Source organism: Lolium rigidum, chromosome 1 (genome assembly GCF_022539505.1).
Source record: "Lolium rigidum isolate FL_2022 chromosome 1, APGP_CSIRO_Lrig_0.1, whole genome shotgun sequence".
In the NCBI taxonomy this organism is placed as follows: domain Eukaryota; kingdom Viridiplantae; phylum Streptophyta; class Magnoliopsida; order Poales; family Poaceae; genus Lolium; species Lolium rigidum.
The window spans coordinates 141591262-141611636 of NC_061508.1; the positions used below are offsets into that span (position 1 = coordinate 141591262).

The 20375-nt window shown below is 42.1% G+C and overlaps 2 protein-coding genes across 2 annotated transcripts; both read right to left on the reverse strand.

The window, feature by feature from the left end:
• Positions 1-4856: 4856 nt before the first annotated feature.
• LOC124682480 lies at positions 4857-6057 on the reverse strand. The gene is made up of 2 exons (XM_047217154.1): positions 5342-6057; positions 4857-5247 (listed from the first exon to the last, which is right to left on the reverse strand). Exons 1-2 carry the CDS (start codon positions 5965-5967, stop codon positions 5016-5018), a joined length of 858 nt encoding a protein of 285 aa, XP_047073110.1. The 5' UTR covers positions 5968-6057; the 3' UTR covers positions 4857-5015.
• Positions 5967-8262, reverse strand: LOC124652170. The gene is made up of 5 exons (XM_047191194.1): positions 8216-8262; positions 8053-8111; positions 7016-7928; positions 6208-6924; positions 5967-6020 (listed from the first exon to the last, which is right to left on the reverse strand). Exons 2-5 carry the CDS (start codon positions 8076-8078, stop codon positions 5967-5969), a joined length of 1710 nt encoding a protein of 569 aa, XP_047047150.1. The 5' UTR covers positions 8079-8111; positions 8216-8262.
• Between the last annotated feature and the right edge of the window lie 12113 nt (positions 8263-20375).

A 20375-nucleotide genomic window follows, 5' to 3' on the forward strand; every position in this document is an offset into this window, starting at 1 on the left:
GAAACAAGTCATCCTACAACAATAAATACTAAGCATATGACAAGAATAACATCCAACATGACATGCCAAAGTCTATGCCACAGTCTAGGCAAGCTTCCTTTTGCATCACTATAGTCATGAAATATTTTACTCGTATCCAACACCAATCAACTTATTTGAAATAACAATCAGATATGAAATACATTATGGACCAGACATCTAATCATACACAAATAAAGAATACTAACGAGCTCTGAATAAAATTCAAGTGAAAGAACAAGAGCTAAACAGAGTACCAGAAAAATAGAACACTCGCAAAACATTAACATTAAAAACTAGAGCGTTCTATGCAATTAAAACGGAGCGGGTCTTTCTCCAAAAAAAATGTTCCGGGATCCAACATATGCTACAGAAAACAAAACAAAAATAAAAAATATAAAAATAAAGACGCTCCAAGAACAACACATAGCGTATGAAGCAATAAAAATATAGCCCATAGAGAGATGACATGTTGCTTTGTTGATGGAGAGGGCATGCCTTGGGCATCCCCAAGCTTTGACGCTTGTACCTCTTCAATATGTATTGGGGGTGCAGGGGCATCCCAAAACTTGAGCTTTTGTCCATTCTTCATCTCATCATATCATTCTTCTTTCCCTACACTTGAAAACTTCCTTCATACAAAACTTCACACAATTCTCTATTAGCAACATTAGTACAATCAAAATAAACAAATCCACTTGGTTTCAGTACTAGCATATATCAAACATCTATTAAAGCATAAGATACTGTAGAAACTTTTTAAAAAGCTCTTTGATCAAAAGAACTAAAAACGAAAGAGATATAAGAGGCAAATGCAAATAGTGCAGAAATCTGTCAAAACAAAACAATAGGTAAAGATCGATTTTTTCAAAAATCATCTGCTGCTTATATCGAAAAGTGGTCAACTAACAAAAGTTAGATAATAACCTGGGGAATATGCATAAAAAATGACAGCTAAAAATTTCGCTCTGGCTATTTTTACGAATTTGTATGACAACAGCACATAATCTGTTTTCAGAACAACAACTTCCCCAAATCTTACTTTCTTCCAATTAGAGGCTATTTTTGGCACAAAACAAAATAAAAATGATAATGAGAGGTTATTACAGAGGTAATAACTTCCAAGACTCAACAAAAAAAAATTATTGTAAATAAAACATGTGTTGTCTCCCATAAGCGCTTTTCTTTAACGCCTTTCAGTTAGTCGCAGAAAAAATGCGAGCATCAAGTATTATCGAGTGAAGAAGCATTAAGATCAATGCGAGAAGTCTTTTCAACAAATATTTGTATTTTATCAATATGAGTCTTAGAAGACCCTTTCTCTGCACTTTTAGGTTCACTACTTTCATCAAATGGATTTTCAGGAACAATCCCAAAAAAATTCTTTTCCCAAGCTTCATGCATTGCTACTAATTTGAAAGGTATTGGTATTTTTACTTCTCTACTATTTTTGGTTTGGTCAAGTGTACCAAAGATATCTACACATGAGCCTAGGTTCTCAAACCGATCAAAAACTTTCCTAGCTGCTATAACCACATCTTTTAATTCTCTAAGCAAAGTTTCTAGGATAAATTCTTTATTTTCATCATCCCGAATTTCATGGAGTTTAAGAAACATTTGCTGCATAAAAGGATTAAGGCTAACAAATCTAGCCTCCAGGATTTGAACTAAACAAGATGCATCAGTTTCATAATTAGGAGCAAGTTCTACCAGAGATTTATCCTCAATATCTTTATGCTTACTAACATGATTGAAGAATTTTTCAATGCTATCCTTCCAATAGAACCACTACCTACAGATAGGTCCTTCAGATCGTACTTAGGAATCCACATAATGAACTAGAAACGAAATAACAACTATGTAAGAAACTAATTTTTTGTGTTTTTGATATAAAGACAACTATAAAATGAAACTAATTTTTATGTGTTTTCGGTATAATAAAGCAAACAAAACAAAATAAAGTAAACTAAGCAAACTATAACAAAGTAAAAAAGATTGGAGATGAGAGACTCCCCTTGCAGAAATCCTCTTTCTCCCCGGCAACGTCGCCGGAAATTTTTGATGGTCCTCCGGTGATGGCGCCAGACAATCTTGTTGGCAGTTGTTGTGGAAACGGTTGGGAAACCTCAAGAGGAAGGTGTGATGAGCACAGCAGCAAGTTTTCCCTCAGTACGAAACCAAGGTTTAATTGACCAGTAGGAGAAAGGCATGACTTCTGAAGGTGTTGCTGGCTGACTAGTGGCAGGGGACACTACTAGCGTCAGCAACAACGTGGAACCTGCACACAGAAACAACCAAAGTACTTTTCCGCAACTTACAGTGAGGTTTTCAATCTCACCGGTTTGCTAAAAACACAGGATTAGACGTAACGAGTGGAAAGAGATGGTTGCAGAAAGTAAACATAACAGGATTGCAGTAGAATTTATCAGTAAAGGAAACATGACCGGGGTCCACAGTTCACTAGAGGTGTCTCTCCATAAAGATAAATAACATGTTGGGTGAACAAATTACAGCTCAACAATTGACAGAATATCGACCAATACATGACAAGATGATTACTATGAGATTTGATATGGGCATTATAACATAATACATAGACCGTAATCCAACTGCGTCTATGACTAATAATCCACCTTCAGGTTATCGTCTGAACCCCTTTCAGTATTAAGTTGCAAGCAATATACTATCGCATTAAGCAATGTGTGTAAAGTAAACAATAGATTTAACCACGGATAAAACATTGTTGTTTTCTCCGTAGTAGCAACAACACATCTACAATCTTAGAAGTTAAATGTCACTCTCCCAGAAAACTAGAGGCATGAACCTACTATCGAGCATAAATACCCCCTCTTGGAGTCACAAGTGTCCACTTGGCCAGAGTTTCTACTAGCAACGGAGAGCATGCAAGATCACAAAATAACACATGACATGAATATATAATCAATCTCAACATAGTATACCATATTCATCGGATTCCAGCAAACGCAATATAGGATTACATAAAGATGTTCTTGATCATGTAGGGCAGCTCACAAGATCTATTCATGAAACGCAAATGAGAGAAGACAACCATCTAGCTACTGCTATGGACCATAGTCCAGGGATCAACTACTTAGACATCACTTTGGAGGCGGACATGGCGATGTAGATGCCTCCGGCGATGATTTCCCCCTCCGGCAGTGTGCCGGGAAGAGCTTGAGAACCCCCCCCCCCCCCCACACGTGATGGGTTCTGCGATGGCGGCCGCGATAGAACTTTTCGTGGATGGAGGATCGGGTATCCAGGGTTTTCCCTAGAAGATGTATAAATAGGCGGAGGATTTAGGTCGGTGGGGTGCTTGGTGGGCCCAGACCCCTTGGCGCGGGCCAGGCCTAGGCCGCGCCATGGGGTGGTTTGGCCGCCCTGTGGCGCCTTTTCGACCCCCTCTGGACTTCGTCTTTGTTTTGGTAAAATATTGACTTCGGCTTTTGTTTCGTATAATTCCTAGAATATTTCCTGTACAACTTTTCTAAAATACAAAAATAGCAGAAAATAGGGAACTGACATTGTGGCATCTTGTTAATATGTTAGTGCCGGAAATCATGTAAAAGTGCAACGAAGTGTAAGCAAAACATATATGAATTGGTGTAAAACAAGCATGGAGCATCAAAAATTATAGATACGTTTTGAGACGTATCACTCACCTCCCATGTTGATGTTTCTTGTTTTTCACTAGTTAGGCTTAATGGAAAAAACAACAAAAATAGAGAGCTTTTTAGCATTTATCTTGAGCTAGGACATGAAGTGTTTGCAGAGAAAATTTGAAAACCTATGGAACTTTATTTGCATGATAATAGCAATGTTATTAGTATGAATTATTTGAACACCATTATTGCTAGTGCTATGGAAAAGTCTAAGCTTGGGGAAGCTAGTTTTTTTTTATGAAAATGATGTTTTTAGTTCCCCAACTTTAGAGGAGAAAATTTGATATGATGATTACAATGATGAATATGATATTTTCAGTCCACCTACTATTGAGGAGAAAATTAATTATGATTACAATATGTCTCCTATATCTGATTATTATGGTGATGAGAATAATAATGATAGCTATTTTGTCGAATTTGCTCCCACTACAATTAATAAGAATGATTATGCTTATGTTGGGAGTAATAATTATTTTATTCACTCATGATAAGAATGTTTTATGTGATATTTGTATTGTTGAGTTTGTGCATGATGCTACTGAAAATTATTACAAGAGAGGAAAATATGGTTGTTGGAATTTTCATGTTACTAAAACACCTCTCTTTATATTAAAAGTTCCCAAGTTGCTCTTGTTTTACCAACCCATGCTTGTTACTATGTGCTTCTTTGATTTATTTTATTACAAGATTACTATGCATAGGAAGTGGGTTAGACTTAAATGTGTTTCATATTTGCTCCTTGATGCTTCTTCACTTGAAAGGGAAAATTGGGGTCATACCATTAAAAGAACCAAACTTTAGAAAAATACCACTGAAGTTTTTGGCTTTGGAAAACTGCCACTGAAAGGCTGCTCCGTTATTGCTTTCTACCATTGGCGTCAACTGGCCGTTTGCAAAGTGATCGATTGGAAAATTAGAGCCAGCTGAACACACGCACACACCCAGGTTGCAGAAAACAAAATCCACGCACACACCTGAGTACATGCAACCTGAACACAACTCAATGCACGCACACACCTGACCAAGCCAGTTGAATAGATGATCCAAAAACAAATCTCCAGCAGCACTTTGCCTCTTAAACATCATTATATTTGCCTCCCAAACAGCGTTATACAGCATATATTCAACAACATAAAAACCAATATGGGAGAATATAACAAAAGGGAGATATCACATCATCTTGAGCATATAAAGAAGACTTTCAGCAATATAGAGCTGAACTTCAGTACATAATATTGTTCACAGCAAAGTAGCATCTTTGCACATGCAGCAATACAAAAGTGAATTTATCCCTCTGGGCAGCTAATTGATCTACTCAATGATGATCCGGCGATTGATACCTCCTGGTGAGATTGCAGCCATCCTTCTAGTTGTAACACCTGGGCTAGTTGGAGAGAGAGAAGCCATCCTTCTAGTTGTTACACCAGGGCTGGTTGGAGAAAGAGGAGCCGCTGGTCGAGTTGCTACACCTGGGCTTGAATGCGGCAACACAGTGGGTTCAACAGATGTTTTGGAGGCCTGAACATCCTCTGATATGCTTTTCCTATGGGTTACAACTTGGTTAGTGAGGGAAAAGTGTTGCAGCACAACCTTAAAAAAACATTGCAGCACATGTATGACTGAAAATAGTACATTACCTTGCTTTTTTCCCTTTCTTTGGACGAGGTGGTGGAAGCTCTTGTTCTAGTTCAGCTTGAGTAGCAGTACAACCCTTTTCTATATGCCCAAACTGAAAGCATCTTTTGCATTGATATGGTCCTCTTTTCCCCGGCTCCCCACTCGCCTTAATTCTCTGTTTTCGTGGTCTGCCAGCAGCCCTTTGTAGAGGTGGAGGAATCATTTCAAAACCAACATCAACCTTTGGCCATTCTGACCTGCCATTCATTGGAGCGATCTGAAACTGATAGGCCATCTTGAATCTCTCTACGGAATAGTAGTCATGCACAAAGTCCTCATTCTTTAGTTGCCTAACTTTGCCAACCAAGTATATAGCATGAGGGCATGGTTTTCCGGACACCTCCCATTGTCCACAACCACATTCTCTTTTCTCAAGGTCAACAACATACCTCCATGTCTTCCCTTCTTTTGTTGTTCCTGATATTTCACCTGACATGGGACCACTTTTCTGGAGTTCATACTGCAGCCCTCGATTCTTCATGCTTAACTCATGTAACACACTTGGGAGGGTGAGGCCTTGAAGTCTATTGGCTATCACTTGCCTCGTGTACATCTTTTCCTGGATCATTTGCCTAATCTTGTCCATCAGATAGTCAACTGGAAGGTCTTTGTAATCCTTAATCCAATTGTTGAAGCATTCTGATATGTTGTTGTTAACATAATCAACTTTGCACTCTTTGGAGAATTTGGATCTGCTCCATATCAGATTGTGATGCTTATTTAAAAATGCAATTGCCTTAGGACAATCAGCTGCAATTTTCTCCATCAATGCATCATGTCTACGACTTGTGCATGCCCACGCACAAGGCCACATGTATTTCAGTACCTCACCCTTGAACTTCTTTCGAAAATTAGCCATTAGGTGTCTAAAACACTCACGGTGCTCTGCATCATCTCCAAAGGCTTTCTTGACACCATATGCTAGTCCCTTGCAAGCATTAGTGTGGATCGTCAATCCAGGTGGAGTGCCAACTGCTTTCTTGAGGTTGGTCATGAACCATGCCCAATTGGCATTATTTTCTTTCCCAAAAATACCATACGCAACTGGATACATCCAATTGTGTCCATCAATGGCAGTTGCTGCAGCCAACTGTCCATTATACTTACCAGTGAGGTGTGTGGAATCAACACCAAGATATGGTCTACACCCAGCCAAAAAGCCATCAACACATGCTCTAATGCACACAAACATCCTTGAAAAATGCATTTGTCCATTGATCTTCTTGCAATCGATATCAACAATGCTTCCTGGACAAGCTTCTTCTAGAGCTGCTTTGAATCTCCATAACATTGTGAAGCTCTCTTCCCAAGTACCATGAAGCTCATTCATAGCAGCTTTCTTCCCAGCCCACACTTTAAAATATGACATCTCAATCTTGTATTGTGTCTGCAATCTTTTCTGTAACTTCTTTGCACTCAGAGTGGGATCCTCTTGCACAATATCTTTTGCTCTTCGAGATATCCAAGACGTGGAAGCTTGATGTCCCGTTAGTGTGGCTGAACCGGCACATGTGTGATCATCCAATGAAGATAGATTAACAACCTGCAAATAAGTATGATTTACAAAGTTAGACAAGTCTGTGAGAAATGTGCAACAAATAAAACAATAAACCTACAAATAAAATATTACTAACCATAAATGTGTTGCCACCATGAAGTTTCTTCGCATAAACTCTCCACTCACAGTCTTCAGCTGCACACCTTGCCCTGTATCTAGTTGTGTCACTATGTTCAACCATGGTCTCAAATGAATTTTTGATGGCATATGTTCTCATAATCTGGATAAACTCTTCTTTATCACCAAATGTATCTTTTTCCTTGATGACTGGATTCTCTAGATCATGTGTTGTGTATGGCACAAAATAATCATCTCTCGCTCCAGTCTCATCATCTTGAACACATTCAGTATCAAATTCTGGAATAGGCCTTGCCCTCTTTCTTTTATTCACTTCTACTGCATTTTTTTCGGTTGGCTTTGACTCACGGGCGGCATCATCCACCTTTTTGAAGTACCTCCACTCTTCATCTACTCCAGCTGGTTCATCTCCATGAGGATCACACCCAAAAGTCATGAAGTGTTCTTTTTCTTCCTCTTCAGCCATTGGTGGCCCTGCAGTTGTTTCTCCATATGTTGGTACTTCTGCCCATGCAAACCCCTCAACTTTGATCTCCTCCTCAACCACCTTGGTAGCAGCACTCATGTCCTCATCGGCAACATTGGTCTCAACATGGCCCTCTTCCCATGCACCCACTACCATGAACAACTTAACCACTTGCGATGCCCTTAGCAATTCAAGAAGCTGATTGTCAGTATCTAACCTGCATTTCATATGCTGCTTTGAATCAACAACCCAAAAGTTTGCCTTTTGGTCGCTGGCCCATGTGAAGTATGGAGCAATATCCTTGTGCAGATCAATTAGTGCATACTTTTCAGAATCAACAACCCAACTTACAGTCCTACCCTTACTATAAACCTTTTTGCCATCTATAATACTGAAGTATGAGTTGACAAGGATCTCTAATCTACAAGCAGTTTTTGGATCAACTCTGCAATATGCAAGCCAGAAACACAAAAAAAGAGGAACACATAAGAACCTCATGACTCGTCCACACACAAATACAAGAAAAGTATGAACTAACTGAAAAATCTGGAGATATTAAGTGGGATTACCCTTCTTGAACTTGAGATTCATCCATCCTTGGTCAATTTCCTGGTTCCTTGTCTCCGCTCTACAAAATCCCCAAAAACTAGGGTTCATACCATGCACAAGAGCACGGGAAGGAGACAGATCGCGAGGGAAACGAGGGGGATAGAGGAGGAAGAGGGTCTGTACCATGGAGGAGCTCACGGAGGAGAATGAGCCGCCGCCGGGGAGGCGCGTCGCCGGCAGCTAGCGGCAGGGAAGTCGCGCCGCCGCGTCTCCTTTCTTCAGTCGGTCTTGGCTGGTGGGTGCGTGTGTGGTTCGTTCAGTCTGGGCTCAGCCTGGCCAATTAATCTGGCTGATACGTGGTTGCAAACGGCCAGTTGACGCCAATGGCAGAAACCAATAACGGAGCAGCCTTTCAGTGGCAGTTTTCCAAAGCCAAAAACTTCAGTGGTATTTTTCTGAAGTTTGGTTCTTTTAATGGTATGACCCCAATTTTCCCCACTTGAAAATACTTGATGCTAGTTCTTTTTCTGCGCCTAGCTGAAAGGCATTTAAAAAAAGCACTCTTGGGAGATAACCCGTGTTTATTTCTGTAATTTTTTTGTTGAGTCTTGGAAGTTATTACCTCTGTAATAACCTCTCCTTCTCATGTTTATTTCATTTTTGTGCCAAGAATAGCCTCTAATAGGAAGAAAGTAAGATTTGGGGAAGTTGTCCCGAAAACAGATTTTGTGATGTCACCATAAAAATTCATATTCCCAGCCAGAACGTAATTTTGATCTTCCAATTGTTTTGCATATGCCCCAGGTTATTATCTAACTTTCGTTATTTGAACACTTTTTGATCTGAGCAAGAGAAGATTTTCGAAAAAATCGATCTTTATCTGATGTTCTGTTTTGATATATTTTTGCCACTATTTGCATCTGCCTCTTAATCTCTTTCTTTTGAGTTCTTTTGAGCAAAGAGATTTTTGAAGAGGTTGCTACAGTAGCTAATGCTTTAACAGATGTTTGATATATGTTAGAACTGAACCCAAGTGGATTTGTTATTTTAAATTGTACTAACACCGCTAATAAGAATTGTGTGAAGTTTTATATGAATAAAGTTTTCAAATGTAGGAGAGAAGAATGATGTAATGAGATGAAGTATGGACAAAATCTCAAGCTTGGGGATGCCCATGTCACCCCAAGAAATATCCAAGAGGTAAAAGCGTCAAAGCTTGGGGATGCCTTGGGCATCCCCTCTTCATCAACAAAGCATCAGGTCATCTTTGCGCTATATTTTTATTGCTTCATACTCTATGTGTTGTTCTTGGAGCGTCTTTATTTTTATTTTTTGTTTAATTTGTTTTGTTTGCTATAGCATATGGTTGGATCCCAGCATACTTGTTTTGGAGAAGACACACTCCGTTTTAATTGCATAGAACGCTCTAGTTTTCACTTCTATTGTTATGCGAGTGTTCTAGTTTGCCAGTACTACGTTTAGCTCTTGTTCTTTCACTCGAATTTTGTTCAGAGTTTGTTAGTTTTATTTATGTATGTATGATTAGCTCTCTGGTCCATATTGATTTTCATCTATGAGACTTGTTTCAAATAAATTGATTGGTGTTGGAGACGAGTAAAATGTTTCATGCTTATAGTGATGTAAAAGAAAGCTTGTCATGTCATGTTGGATATTATTCTTATTATATGCTTAGTATTTATTGTTGTACCATTACTTGTCTCAAATAGCTGAGAGTGCATAATGTGCCATTGAAAGAATCATGTTTTGTTTCCATCATACAAAGCATAATATGGTGGTATTCTCCTTTGATGCTTTATTGGGTTGACTTGGCACATGCTTATACCATGTTATGACTACAACCAGTCAACTAAAACATCTATGATCATTTAGTTTTTGACTTTTAATATCACTTTATGCTTTGATTAATAATGTTTTGTCGCTATGCATGATTATGGCCATTATTGCTCTCTTAGTTGGTCGCTCCCAGTCTTTTGCTAGCCTTCGCCTATACTGGGTATGAGCTCTACTCGTGCATCCAACCACCAAAAATCAAAGTTTGCCAATAGTGTCCACCATATCTACCTACTACCATCATTTCTATTCCAAGTATATTCATCATGTTTTTATTTATCTTCCAAATTAAATTTTGTCATGAGAAAAAATTAGTTAGTAAAGATCTCACGAACTTGATGGCCCATTTACTTTCTTGCACTTAATAAACTTGAGCCATTGTGACTATATTATGAAGTTTATATGCTTGCAAATTGTGATTTTGGGAGTTAGCACAACCATGCTTTCATGGGGCACGCTTTCAACATTACACTTATTCCTATTTAGTTGATATCATGTTCTTTTATTTATGGATGCCTAGCGGTGCGAAATAAAATGGAAACTTGTAAGTCCATGGAGTTTGTATATATGTTAGAGAAACGCCTGGGCGGGCAACTTAAGCCATGCATCATTCATGGTGGAAATTTGCAGTGAACCATATTGAGCATTCTGTGAAGCATCTTAAATAAAAAGCTATGCCCGCAGTAAATAAAAGGATTGCTGAGATGCTCATTGTATGTTTGTCTTGTCATTTTGGTATGGGATTGCTCCTATATCGACATGAATACTTCTACATCATGGGTCAGGAGGTACCCCATTGGCGTTCTCGATGATACATGTATACTTACGATGACTGATGACGCGTAAAGCACACACCCGTTGGGAACCCCAAGTGGAAGGTGTGATGCGTACAGCAGCAAGTTTCCCTCAGTAAGAAACCAAGGTTTATCTAACCAGTAGGAGTCAAGGGCCACGTGAAGGTTGTTGGTGACGGAGTGTAGTGCGGCGCAACACCAGGGATTTCGGCGCCAACGTGGAACCTGCACAACACAATCAAAATAATTTGCCCCAACTTAACAGTGAGGTTGTCAATCTCACCGGCTTGCTGTAAACAAAGGATTAAACGTATGGTGTGGAGAATGATGTTTTGTTGCGAAGAACAACAGAGAACAGAGATTGCAGTAGATTGTATTTCAGATGTAAAAGAATGGACCGGGGTCCACAGTTCACTAGTGGTGTCTCTCCAATAAGATAAATAGCATGTTGGGTGAACAAATTACGAGTTGGGCAATTGACAAATAGAGAGGGCAAAACAATGCACATACATATCATGATGACTACTATGAGATTTAATCAGGGCATTACGACAAAGTACATAGACCGCTATCCAGCATGCATCTATGCCTAAAAAGTCCACCTTCGGGGTTAGCATCCGCACCCCTTCCAGTATTAAGTTGCAACAAAAGACAATTGCATTAAGTATGATGCGTAATGTAATCAACACAAATATCCTTAGACAAAGCATCGATGTTTTATCCCTAGTGGCAACAGCACATCCACAACCTTAGAACTTTCTGTCACAGTCCCAGATTCAATGGAGGCATGAACCCACTATCGAGCATAAATACTCCCTCTTGGAGTCACAAGTATCAACTTGGCCAGAGCCTCTACTAGCAACGGAGAGCATGCAAGAACATAAACAACACATATATGATAGATCAATAATCAACTTGACATTGTATTCCATATTCATCGGATCCCAACAAACACAACATGTAGCATTACAAATAGACGATCTTGATCATGATAGGCAGCTCACAAGATCTAACATGATAGCACAATGAGGAGAAGACAACCATCTAGCTACTTCTATGGACCCATAGTCCAAGGGTGAACTACTCACACATCAGTCCGGAGGCGATCATGGTGATGTAGAGTCCTCCGGGAGATGATTCCCCTCTCCGGCGGGGTGCGGAGGCGATCTCCTGAATCCCTCGAGATGGGATTGGCGGCGGCGGCGTCTGCGGAACTTTTTCCGTATCGTGGCTCTCGGTAATAGGGTTTTCGCGACGGAGAGTATAAGTAGGCGGAAGGGCAGAGTCGGGAGAGGCACGGGGGCCCCACACCATAGGCCGGCGTGGGCCCCATGCTGGCCGCGCCGCCCTATGGTTAGGGCACCTCGTGGCCCCACTTCGTATCCTCTTCGGTCTTCTGGAAGCTCCGTGGAAAAATAAGACCCTGGGCGTTGATTTCGTCCAATTCCGAGAATATTTCATGTGTAGGATTTCTGAAACCAAAAATAGCACAAAACAGGAACTGGCGCTTCGGCATCTCGTTAATAGGTTAGTGCCGGAAAATGCATAATAATGATGTAAAGTGTGTATAAAACATGTGAGTATTCTCATCAAAGTAGCATGGAACATAAGAAATTATAGATACGTTTGAGACGTATCAAGCATCCCCAAGCTTAGTTCCTACTCGCCCTCGAGTAGGTAAACGATAACAAGGATAATTTCTGAAGTGACATGCTATCATAATCTTGATCAATACTATTGTAAAGCATATGAGATGAATGAAGTGATTCGAAGCAATGGTAAAGACAATGACTTAAACAACTGAATCATATAGCAAAGACTTTTCATGAATAGTACTTTCATATAGCAAAGACTTTTTCGGCACTAACCTATTAACAAGATGCCACCGTGCCAGTTCCATGTTTTATGTTGTTTTGTATTTCAGAAAAGTTGTACAGGAAATATTCTCGGAATTGAACGAAACAAAAGCCGAAGTCAATATTTTACCGTAACAAAGACAGAGTCCAGAGGGGGGACGAGGAGGCGCCACAGGGCGGCCATACCACCCCATGGCGCGGCCTGGGTGTGGTATGTGCCAAGGCGTGGTGTGGGCCCCCTGGCCTCCACCGACCTCGCCCTTCCGCCTATTTATTCACGATCTCGGGAAAAACCTAAACACCCGAGCCTTCATCCATGAAAAGTTCCGTCGTGGCCGCCATCGTAGACCCTAGCTCGGGAGGGTTCTGAAGCTCTTCCCGGCACCCTGCCGGAGGAGGAGATCATCACCGGAGGCCTCTCCATCGCCATGCCCGCCTCTGAAGTGATGTGTGAGTAGTTCATCCCTGGACTATGGTCCATAGCAGTAGCTAGATGGTTGTCTTCTCCAATTTGTGCCTCATGTTTAGATCTTGTGAGCTTCCTATCATGATCAAGATCATCTTTATGTAATGCTACATGTTGTGTTTGCTGGGATCCGATGATTATTGAATACTATGTTGAGATCGATTATATGCTTGTCATATGTTATTTGTGATCTTGCATGCTCTCCGTTACTAGTAGATACTCTGGCCAAGTAAATGCTTGTGACTCTAAGAGGGAGTATTTATGCTCGATAGTAGGTTCATGCCTCTAATTTTTTGGAAGAGTGACAATAACTTCTAAGATTGTAGATGTGTTGTTGCTACTAGGGAGAAAACATCAATGTTTTATTCAAGGGTAATTCTATTGTTTACTTTACACATATTGCTTCATGCGATAATCTGTTGCTTCCAACTTAATACGGGAAGGAGTTCAAACGATAACCGGAAGGTGGATTATTAGTCATAGACGCAGTTGGATTATGGTCTATGTATTATGTTGTGATTCCCAAACGAATCTCATAGTAATCATCTTATCATGTATGGTCTTTATTCTGTCAATTGCCCAGCTGTAATTTGTTCACCCAACATGTTATTTATCATTATGGACATACACCTCTAGTGAATTGTGGACCCCGGTCCTTTCTTTTACACTGATACAATCATCCTATTCTGTTTACTTACTGCAAGCATTGTTCTCTTTAATTTCACTGCAAACATCCACACTATACATTTAATCCTTTGTGTTCAGCAAAACCGGTGAGATCTACAACCTCGCTGTATGTTCGGGCAAAGTATTTTGGTTGTGTTGTGTACATGTTCTACATTTTTTATGACGCTGGTAGTGCGCCCTGCCACAAGTCAGCTAGCAACACCTTCAGAAGTTACGTCTTTCTCCTACTGGTCGGTTAAACCTTGTTTTCTTACTGAGGGAAAACTTGTTGCCGTGCTCATCATACCTTCCTATTGGGGTTCCCCAACGGTGTGCAATCTGCGCTCATCAATCTCCCCAACATCACTCATCTATTAGTAAAACAAGATCATCATAGAAGATAACATATACTTGTATGCAACCAACAACAAACTATATGACAATTGCCAAAAAAAAGCCACTACTCAAACATCAATATAGAGATACAATAGATCATGGGAAAACAATATATTGCACCATATATCATGTTTGACAAGATATTACTGTGGGGGGTGATGGAAAGTTGTTGTAGATGGAGATGGAGATGATGATGACCACACAAGAGGTGGGGTGTAGTCCACCGGAGGCGATTCCGGCAGCGTTTCCCTCCTCCGATCTCGCCGACGGTGGCCTGCCAACTCTTTGTTTATGTGTTTTTTTATTTCCGCCATCGTAGCCTCGACGAAACCTTGGGGTCGTATATATATGGGTTTTAGGTCAAATGAAGTCTGTGGGCATGAGATTGAGGTGAATCGGACAGACGAGGGCGAAAAGGAACCTAGTGGCGCGCCCATATGGGGACGACGCGTCACAGTCCCCCTTTCCCAGCCTATTGACCTCATGGTGTCCCACTTTAGCTCATTTTGTTCGTCTCAAAATTTTCAAAGTATCGAGTCACGTAGCTCTTAGAAAGTCAAAAGTACTAACGGAAGGTAATTTCTGCCAGACAGAGTTAGAACCAGAGGAGAGGAGATTGTTTAAAAATTTCCGAAAACAATATAAAACATAAAAATAACATTATATAATATTCAAATATGTGGTAATATGCGGCAATAAACTTTAAAGTTCATGTATGCATTTTACATGCATCATCGTCGTGCCACCGTTGCTAGTCGCCACTACCGTAGTGCTCACCTCCACGCACCTGAAATCTGGAGCCTCCACGCACGGAAGATTTCGTGGGCCGAAAGTTATGACGTTGGGACTCCAAGTGCAGAGTGTTGTGTTAGCAGAGTATTTTTCCCACAAGGGTGACTCGAGGGTTTAAATCAAACTCTATGGGAACTGAGCAAAGCGTTTTCTCTTCTCTCTTCTTCTAGCAATCCTACAAGTAAAAATAAAAGCCTTTTCTCCCCAACTCTACCATGTGGTTGTCAAGCACAAGGTTTCGTGTAAGTAAATAAACACAAGTAAAAATAAAGTGAATAAAACTAGATGAAATAAAGTAACTGAGTAAAAATTATAAAGGGGTTGATTGTTTTTGGTGTTTTGGATGAAAATAAGAAAATTAAATATTTTTGTATTTTCGGATTAAAATAGTGCAGCAAAAAGAAAACTAGATAAAAACAATATAAAGGTGTTTCTTATGATAAAAAGTGGACCAGGGTTCATGGCTTCACTTGACTATTCTCTCTTTTAAGTTGTAGTGAACAAATAGTAATTCATCAATGAGATAGGACGATGCAAAACAATAATATGAATAAGATACACATTCATATGGGCATCACGTCCTAACATAGAGATGACGCAACACATCTCTCTGATACTCCACAAGAAAGGAAAAACTCCATGCAATATTGTATTAAGAATTAATAGAGTATAGCCATAAGTAATTTGACATGATGTTTGAATATAAAATATGCTACCTTGACCAAACAAGATCATCACTTTTGTCACGTGATGAACATAGCACATGCATTCACTTTATCCCTAGTGAGGTAGCAAAAGAAAAGGCAACACCATAATAGATTATGATTTTTTTTTGTCACTATTCAATCACTAAAATCATGCTACTCCATCTAAAACACACATCACCCCACACACGCTTTTGTATAGATGTTGGATCAGAACAGATACTTAAGAACGGAGTACATAATATGCATCTATCAATACATCATACACATAATACGATCATATCTCATAGCACAATATCATAGAATAAGGATCCACCACATAACTATTACAAATATGGCCATAATCACGTGAGGCAGTTCGTATGACACTAAGAACTATGAAGAACATGAGAGAAATAGATCAAGCTACTGCCACAAATCTGTAGTCCAGAGGTGGACTACTCTCCCTTGCTCATGGTGATGATGATGAAGAAGTTGGAGAAGGTGGAGATCCCTCTGGCGGTGATCTCGATGGAGTTTCCCCCTCCAATCTTCTCAGTTGCTGCCTTTGTTTTCGTGTTTCTGTCTTTCTGCAGCGCTCTCCTCCCGAGAACTCTCCGGGTCCATATAAATACGTCGGTGGGCGAAAAGATCACGCGATTTGGACAATCGACGACCGAAAGAGGTCAGGTGGCTAGCCCTAGATGTTTGGGTGCGCCACCTGGGCTCTTTTGGGTCTCAGGCCCATCCAGGTGTGTTTCCAGGTCCCATGGTGCTTCTCCCGATGAAAAATTGACGCTCCAAAAATCATAGCCCAATTTGACTCCGTATAGGTCCCTGAAAGTGAAAAAATACACAAAACAGGGTTTTCCTGTTCTGCACAATTATAAACCAAATAAAGGGGATCATTGGTAAATCTCCATAAATCAATGTAAAACATGGTATTATCATCTTATATGTTGCAAATATGTGGGAATTCAATATGATAAAGGACAAAGTTCATGTATGCATTTTACATGCATCAGCAAGCCATTGCGGTGGCGGTCTGCCGCCAGCTGCCCTATCCACGGGAGTGCACCTGCCACTATGTGCTAGTGCTGGAGTGCTGGCAGCGGTGGGCGTAAGCAGACCCGTTCCTACACCGGGACATGTCGCTTCCCGACGTCTAGGACCTCAATCGCGCTATGTTGTCTGTGCCACTTGCGCCAACTGACGGGTCGACACTGGAAATCAAGATGCGCCGCCATATCCCTTGGCTCCCGTAGACGCTCGGTATGACCATGGTACCTGCTGGCCCACTTTTGGTGGGCATTCTTTGCCTGGGAACACGAGGTGCAGTGGGACACCAGGGAGGTGCACTAATTCCAGCCTGGCGAGGACTACACGACCTTGCCGTAGCCACCGATGACGAGGAGTACGACGAAGCGCCTCCCGCTGCGGTAAAGCAGGAGGCGCAGGTGCCGTAGGACTACGACGAGGCCGCGGCCATCACCCTAGTCATCGAGGAGTCTACGACAGCAAAGGAGATGATGGGGAGAGGTTGGACGACATCATCCCGCTCAGTGCCATGGTGGCGGAGTATAGCGCGACGCTGCCACCGTCATCACCGCTGCCGCCGCACGCACTGACGTAGGCTGTGTTTGAAGGGCAGATGGTGCCATCGCTATGCTGCCTCTTCCGCAGCAGGGGCCATAGAGACCGCCCATGCCCGTCTACCTCATTGAGGACGATGAAAACAAGTAGGCGGCGGTGCCATCAACGTCCGCACAGAGGCAGAAGCCATAGCTAGGGCTTCCTTTTTTATGACATATGTAAATTATATTTGAATTTTGTTTGTTTGTTGTCTTTGGCCAACGGGCCAAAATGGCCATCACGGACCTAATTAACTGCGCCGCTGGGGACACTTGCCAGACCGCGACCCAATTTCTATCCGCAAGATCCAAACCATTTTAGTCGCCCTGCCGGAGATTCCCTCAGAAAAGGCCCCCATATAATTTTTCTACCCTGGTGGTAGAAAAATCGTGTTGAGATATTGTGAGGCGGAAATGGCATTGATCATGGGTCTTCTTCCCGTATCAGCTTCCAACTCAAGTAACATCTTCGTTGGAAAGGGAAAGAGATAACGCTAGGTAGAAACTAGCTAGTACTCGGGCGCTGATCGCTGGCATGACCCCGGCGCTGGTCGGAGAAGACCGTTTTGACAGAAGGCTCGACGACGGCGGACCCTCTGTAGGTGGGCATGAGTGAGAACTCAGAACTGATAACAGTGGAGTGGGTACCCCGAGAAGCCAAGTGAGAGGTGAGAAGAGAGGTACACCGTACACGAGCGAAGCCGAGTGAGAGACGGCGTCAACGCTCAGGTCGATCTCCGAGGCTCCGACGGCGTGACACGACCTCCAACAACTCCCAGGTCCGCACATGTGGACGGCAACGGCCGGCGACGTGGGCGAACGAGCAACGGCCCACCGTCACCGGCCGGGTAATCGGTCACCGCACGCCGCGCCTTTCCCCGCCGTCCGCGAAGCTGACCGACCACTCCCCAACTAGCCGGCTGCAAGCCGGGGCCGGAGCCTCGCGAGCGCGCGCACCACCGACCCCGCGCGCGGCGCACTACACAGGCCCTTTTTCAGCTGACACAACGGCATGACAGGCGGCAGTGCTCGGGACATCGCCTACTATTATTGCCTCCTCCTTCCCTCACGATACGGGATGATCGACCTAAAATGGCGGGGCCTCGGGCAGTCGGGTTTGTTCCTTGCCTTTTTGCGTTTCCTTTTTAATTCTGCCTCTGCGACTTCCTTTGCTGCCTGCGTGATCGATCCGCGGACGGACGTGTTGGCACCAGCGCGGACGGCCGGGCTCCGAATCGTACGACCTCAATGTCATGAGGGGACAGCCGATCCAGAATGCACCATCGGTGGTCATCATGCCTTCTCGGCAAAGCTTCTTTTGCCGTGCGCCATGGTCATGCGCGATGCACGTATCAGGGCTTGCACGCTTTCTTGCTGCCATGCATGCCCTACACACTCGCTCTCGCTCTCGCTCACTCGCTCACTTGCCTCTCTCCTCACCTAACCATGTTTCTGCCGCTTCCAAGACGTAGCTACGCATGATGTAAGCTAGCTACTGATGGCGTCGTGCTAAAAAGAAAGGGGCATGTCTAGATCTCTCGCGACTTAGAATTAGGACGGATCTAGCGAGCAAACGTTTGCTCGTTGGTTTCAGCCAGCCAACGCGCCAAATAAGGAAAGTGGCCCCGCCCCCGCCGACCAACCCGCTCCAGAAAAAGAAAGCGGACCCCCCACGACCGGATCGATCCAATCAAAGCAAATCCCGTCAGAATCAAGTCGGGCCCACCGTCCCACCGTCCACTATTTCCCTTCCCTTTCCTTCTGCTTCTGCACGATCCCTTCCCAGCCTCCTTTTTCTCTCTTCTTCCTCCCCAGCGAGCTCCTCCAGATATTTTCTTCCTCCCCAGTCTGCAATTCCTCCAGATCTCTTCTTCCTCCCCAGCTAGCTTCTTCTTCTCCATAAAAGCTAGCCGGCAACTTCTTCCTCTCAAGCCTGCATCTTCTTCTCCCTTTCCCATCAGATCTCCATTGCAGTCAACACAAAAAGACACCAACTACCAGCACAAAGACAGCAAAGTTGCTTCTCTGATTCACCTCCAGCAAATCAAAGTTTCAGAGGCTGGACAAACAAGGTCAGATTTGAACAGATGCTTACCTGCCCCTCCCATCTCCCCTTTGCTATTTTTTGTTCAACCTTTTGAACCTGGCAACCAGATCTACAAGTTTTCTTCCCAGAAAAAGAACACAAATTAAGCAAAACACAAACAAGACCAGATCTACATGATCAGATCCATATCATCTGAAACAAGTAGTGCTCGATGCATAAAACACAACTATTCAATCAGAAAAATTGCTTCCTGATGCATAAGTATGGTCCTCATCCATACAAATTCATGAAAAATTGCAAACATGCTTGTATGTCATAGAAAAGACCAGCATGTAGTTGTAACAGGACACATGTAGATAAAAAAAACTCAACTTTGTGGGCACAAACCTGTTATAATTTGGTGGGATTCTCAAGGTAGTTGCTTTTCAGTTCAGATTTTACTCAAGACAACACCTTGCAAAGCAACTAAGTTAGCTGGTCTGATGCATACTAACCATAGAATAAGCCACACAAAAAATCGAAGGACTAGCAATGCATTTAGATGGTCACAGAGTACTCGGAAGGTTCTATAGTAGGATTAGGTACCCTTAGTTTGTCGAAAGCATCGAGACAACCGGTTCACCGAAGAACAAACTATGTTTCAACAAGAACTAGTGCTGTCACATGACAAAACTAAACAGTAAAATGTTCGACTTAGCTACCGTTTGACATGCGAAGCAAAAAGTTTCTTCTGTCATAGTGCTAAAACATAGAGTTTGCACCGTTTTCTCCGTGGCTGATCAATGAAGCAAAAGTAGATTCTTGAACTGGTCCATGCTAGCCTCCAGTACCTGAAAAAGCAATTTTGTGAGAAGGTGTGAATGGTGTTGACAACCATAAACTTTGGTAGACTATGTCATGCAGGTCTGAATAAAAAAAGCAATTCGGAAAAACAACTTAGATGGCCTTAGTGTACCAACTTAGATGAATCAGAGAAGCAACTTTAGATGCATCCATAAACAAAGTTTTCAAGTTTACTTACAAACAAATGAAATTACTTTCTGTTTTGCAGATGAGTGGTTTGGACCTAAACCTAGAACCAGACGATGTCGACATGGAAGCAACTTTAGATGCATCCATAAACAAAGTTTTCAAGTTTACTTACAAACAAATGAAATTACT

Excerpts from the sequence above, each read along its gene's own strand:
- LOC124652170 (XM_047191194.1), bottom strand. The coding sequence starts at position 8,078 with ATGGATGAATCTCAAGTTCAAGAAGG. Across the intron at positions 7,929-8,052 it reads GAATCTCAAGTTCAAGAAGG|AGTTGATCCAAAAACTGCTT; the intron begins GTAATCCCACTT and ends TGCATATTGCAG. Across the intron at positions 6,925-7,015 it reads ATGGTGGCAACACATTTATG|GTTGTTAATCTATCTTCATT; the intron begins GTTAGTAATATT and ends ACTTATTTGCAG.
- LOC124682480 (XM_047217154.1), bottom strand. The coding sequence starts at position 5,967 with ATGGACAAGATTAGGCAAATGATCCAGGAAAAGATGTACACGAGGCAA. Across the intron at positions 5,248-5,341 it reads AAGAAAGGGAAAAAAGCAAG|GAAAAGCATATCAGAGGATG; the intron begins GTAATGTACTAT and ends TGTAACCCATAG.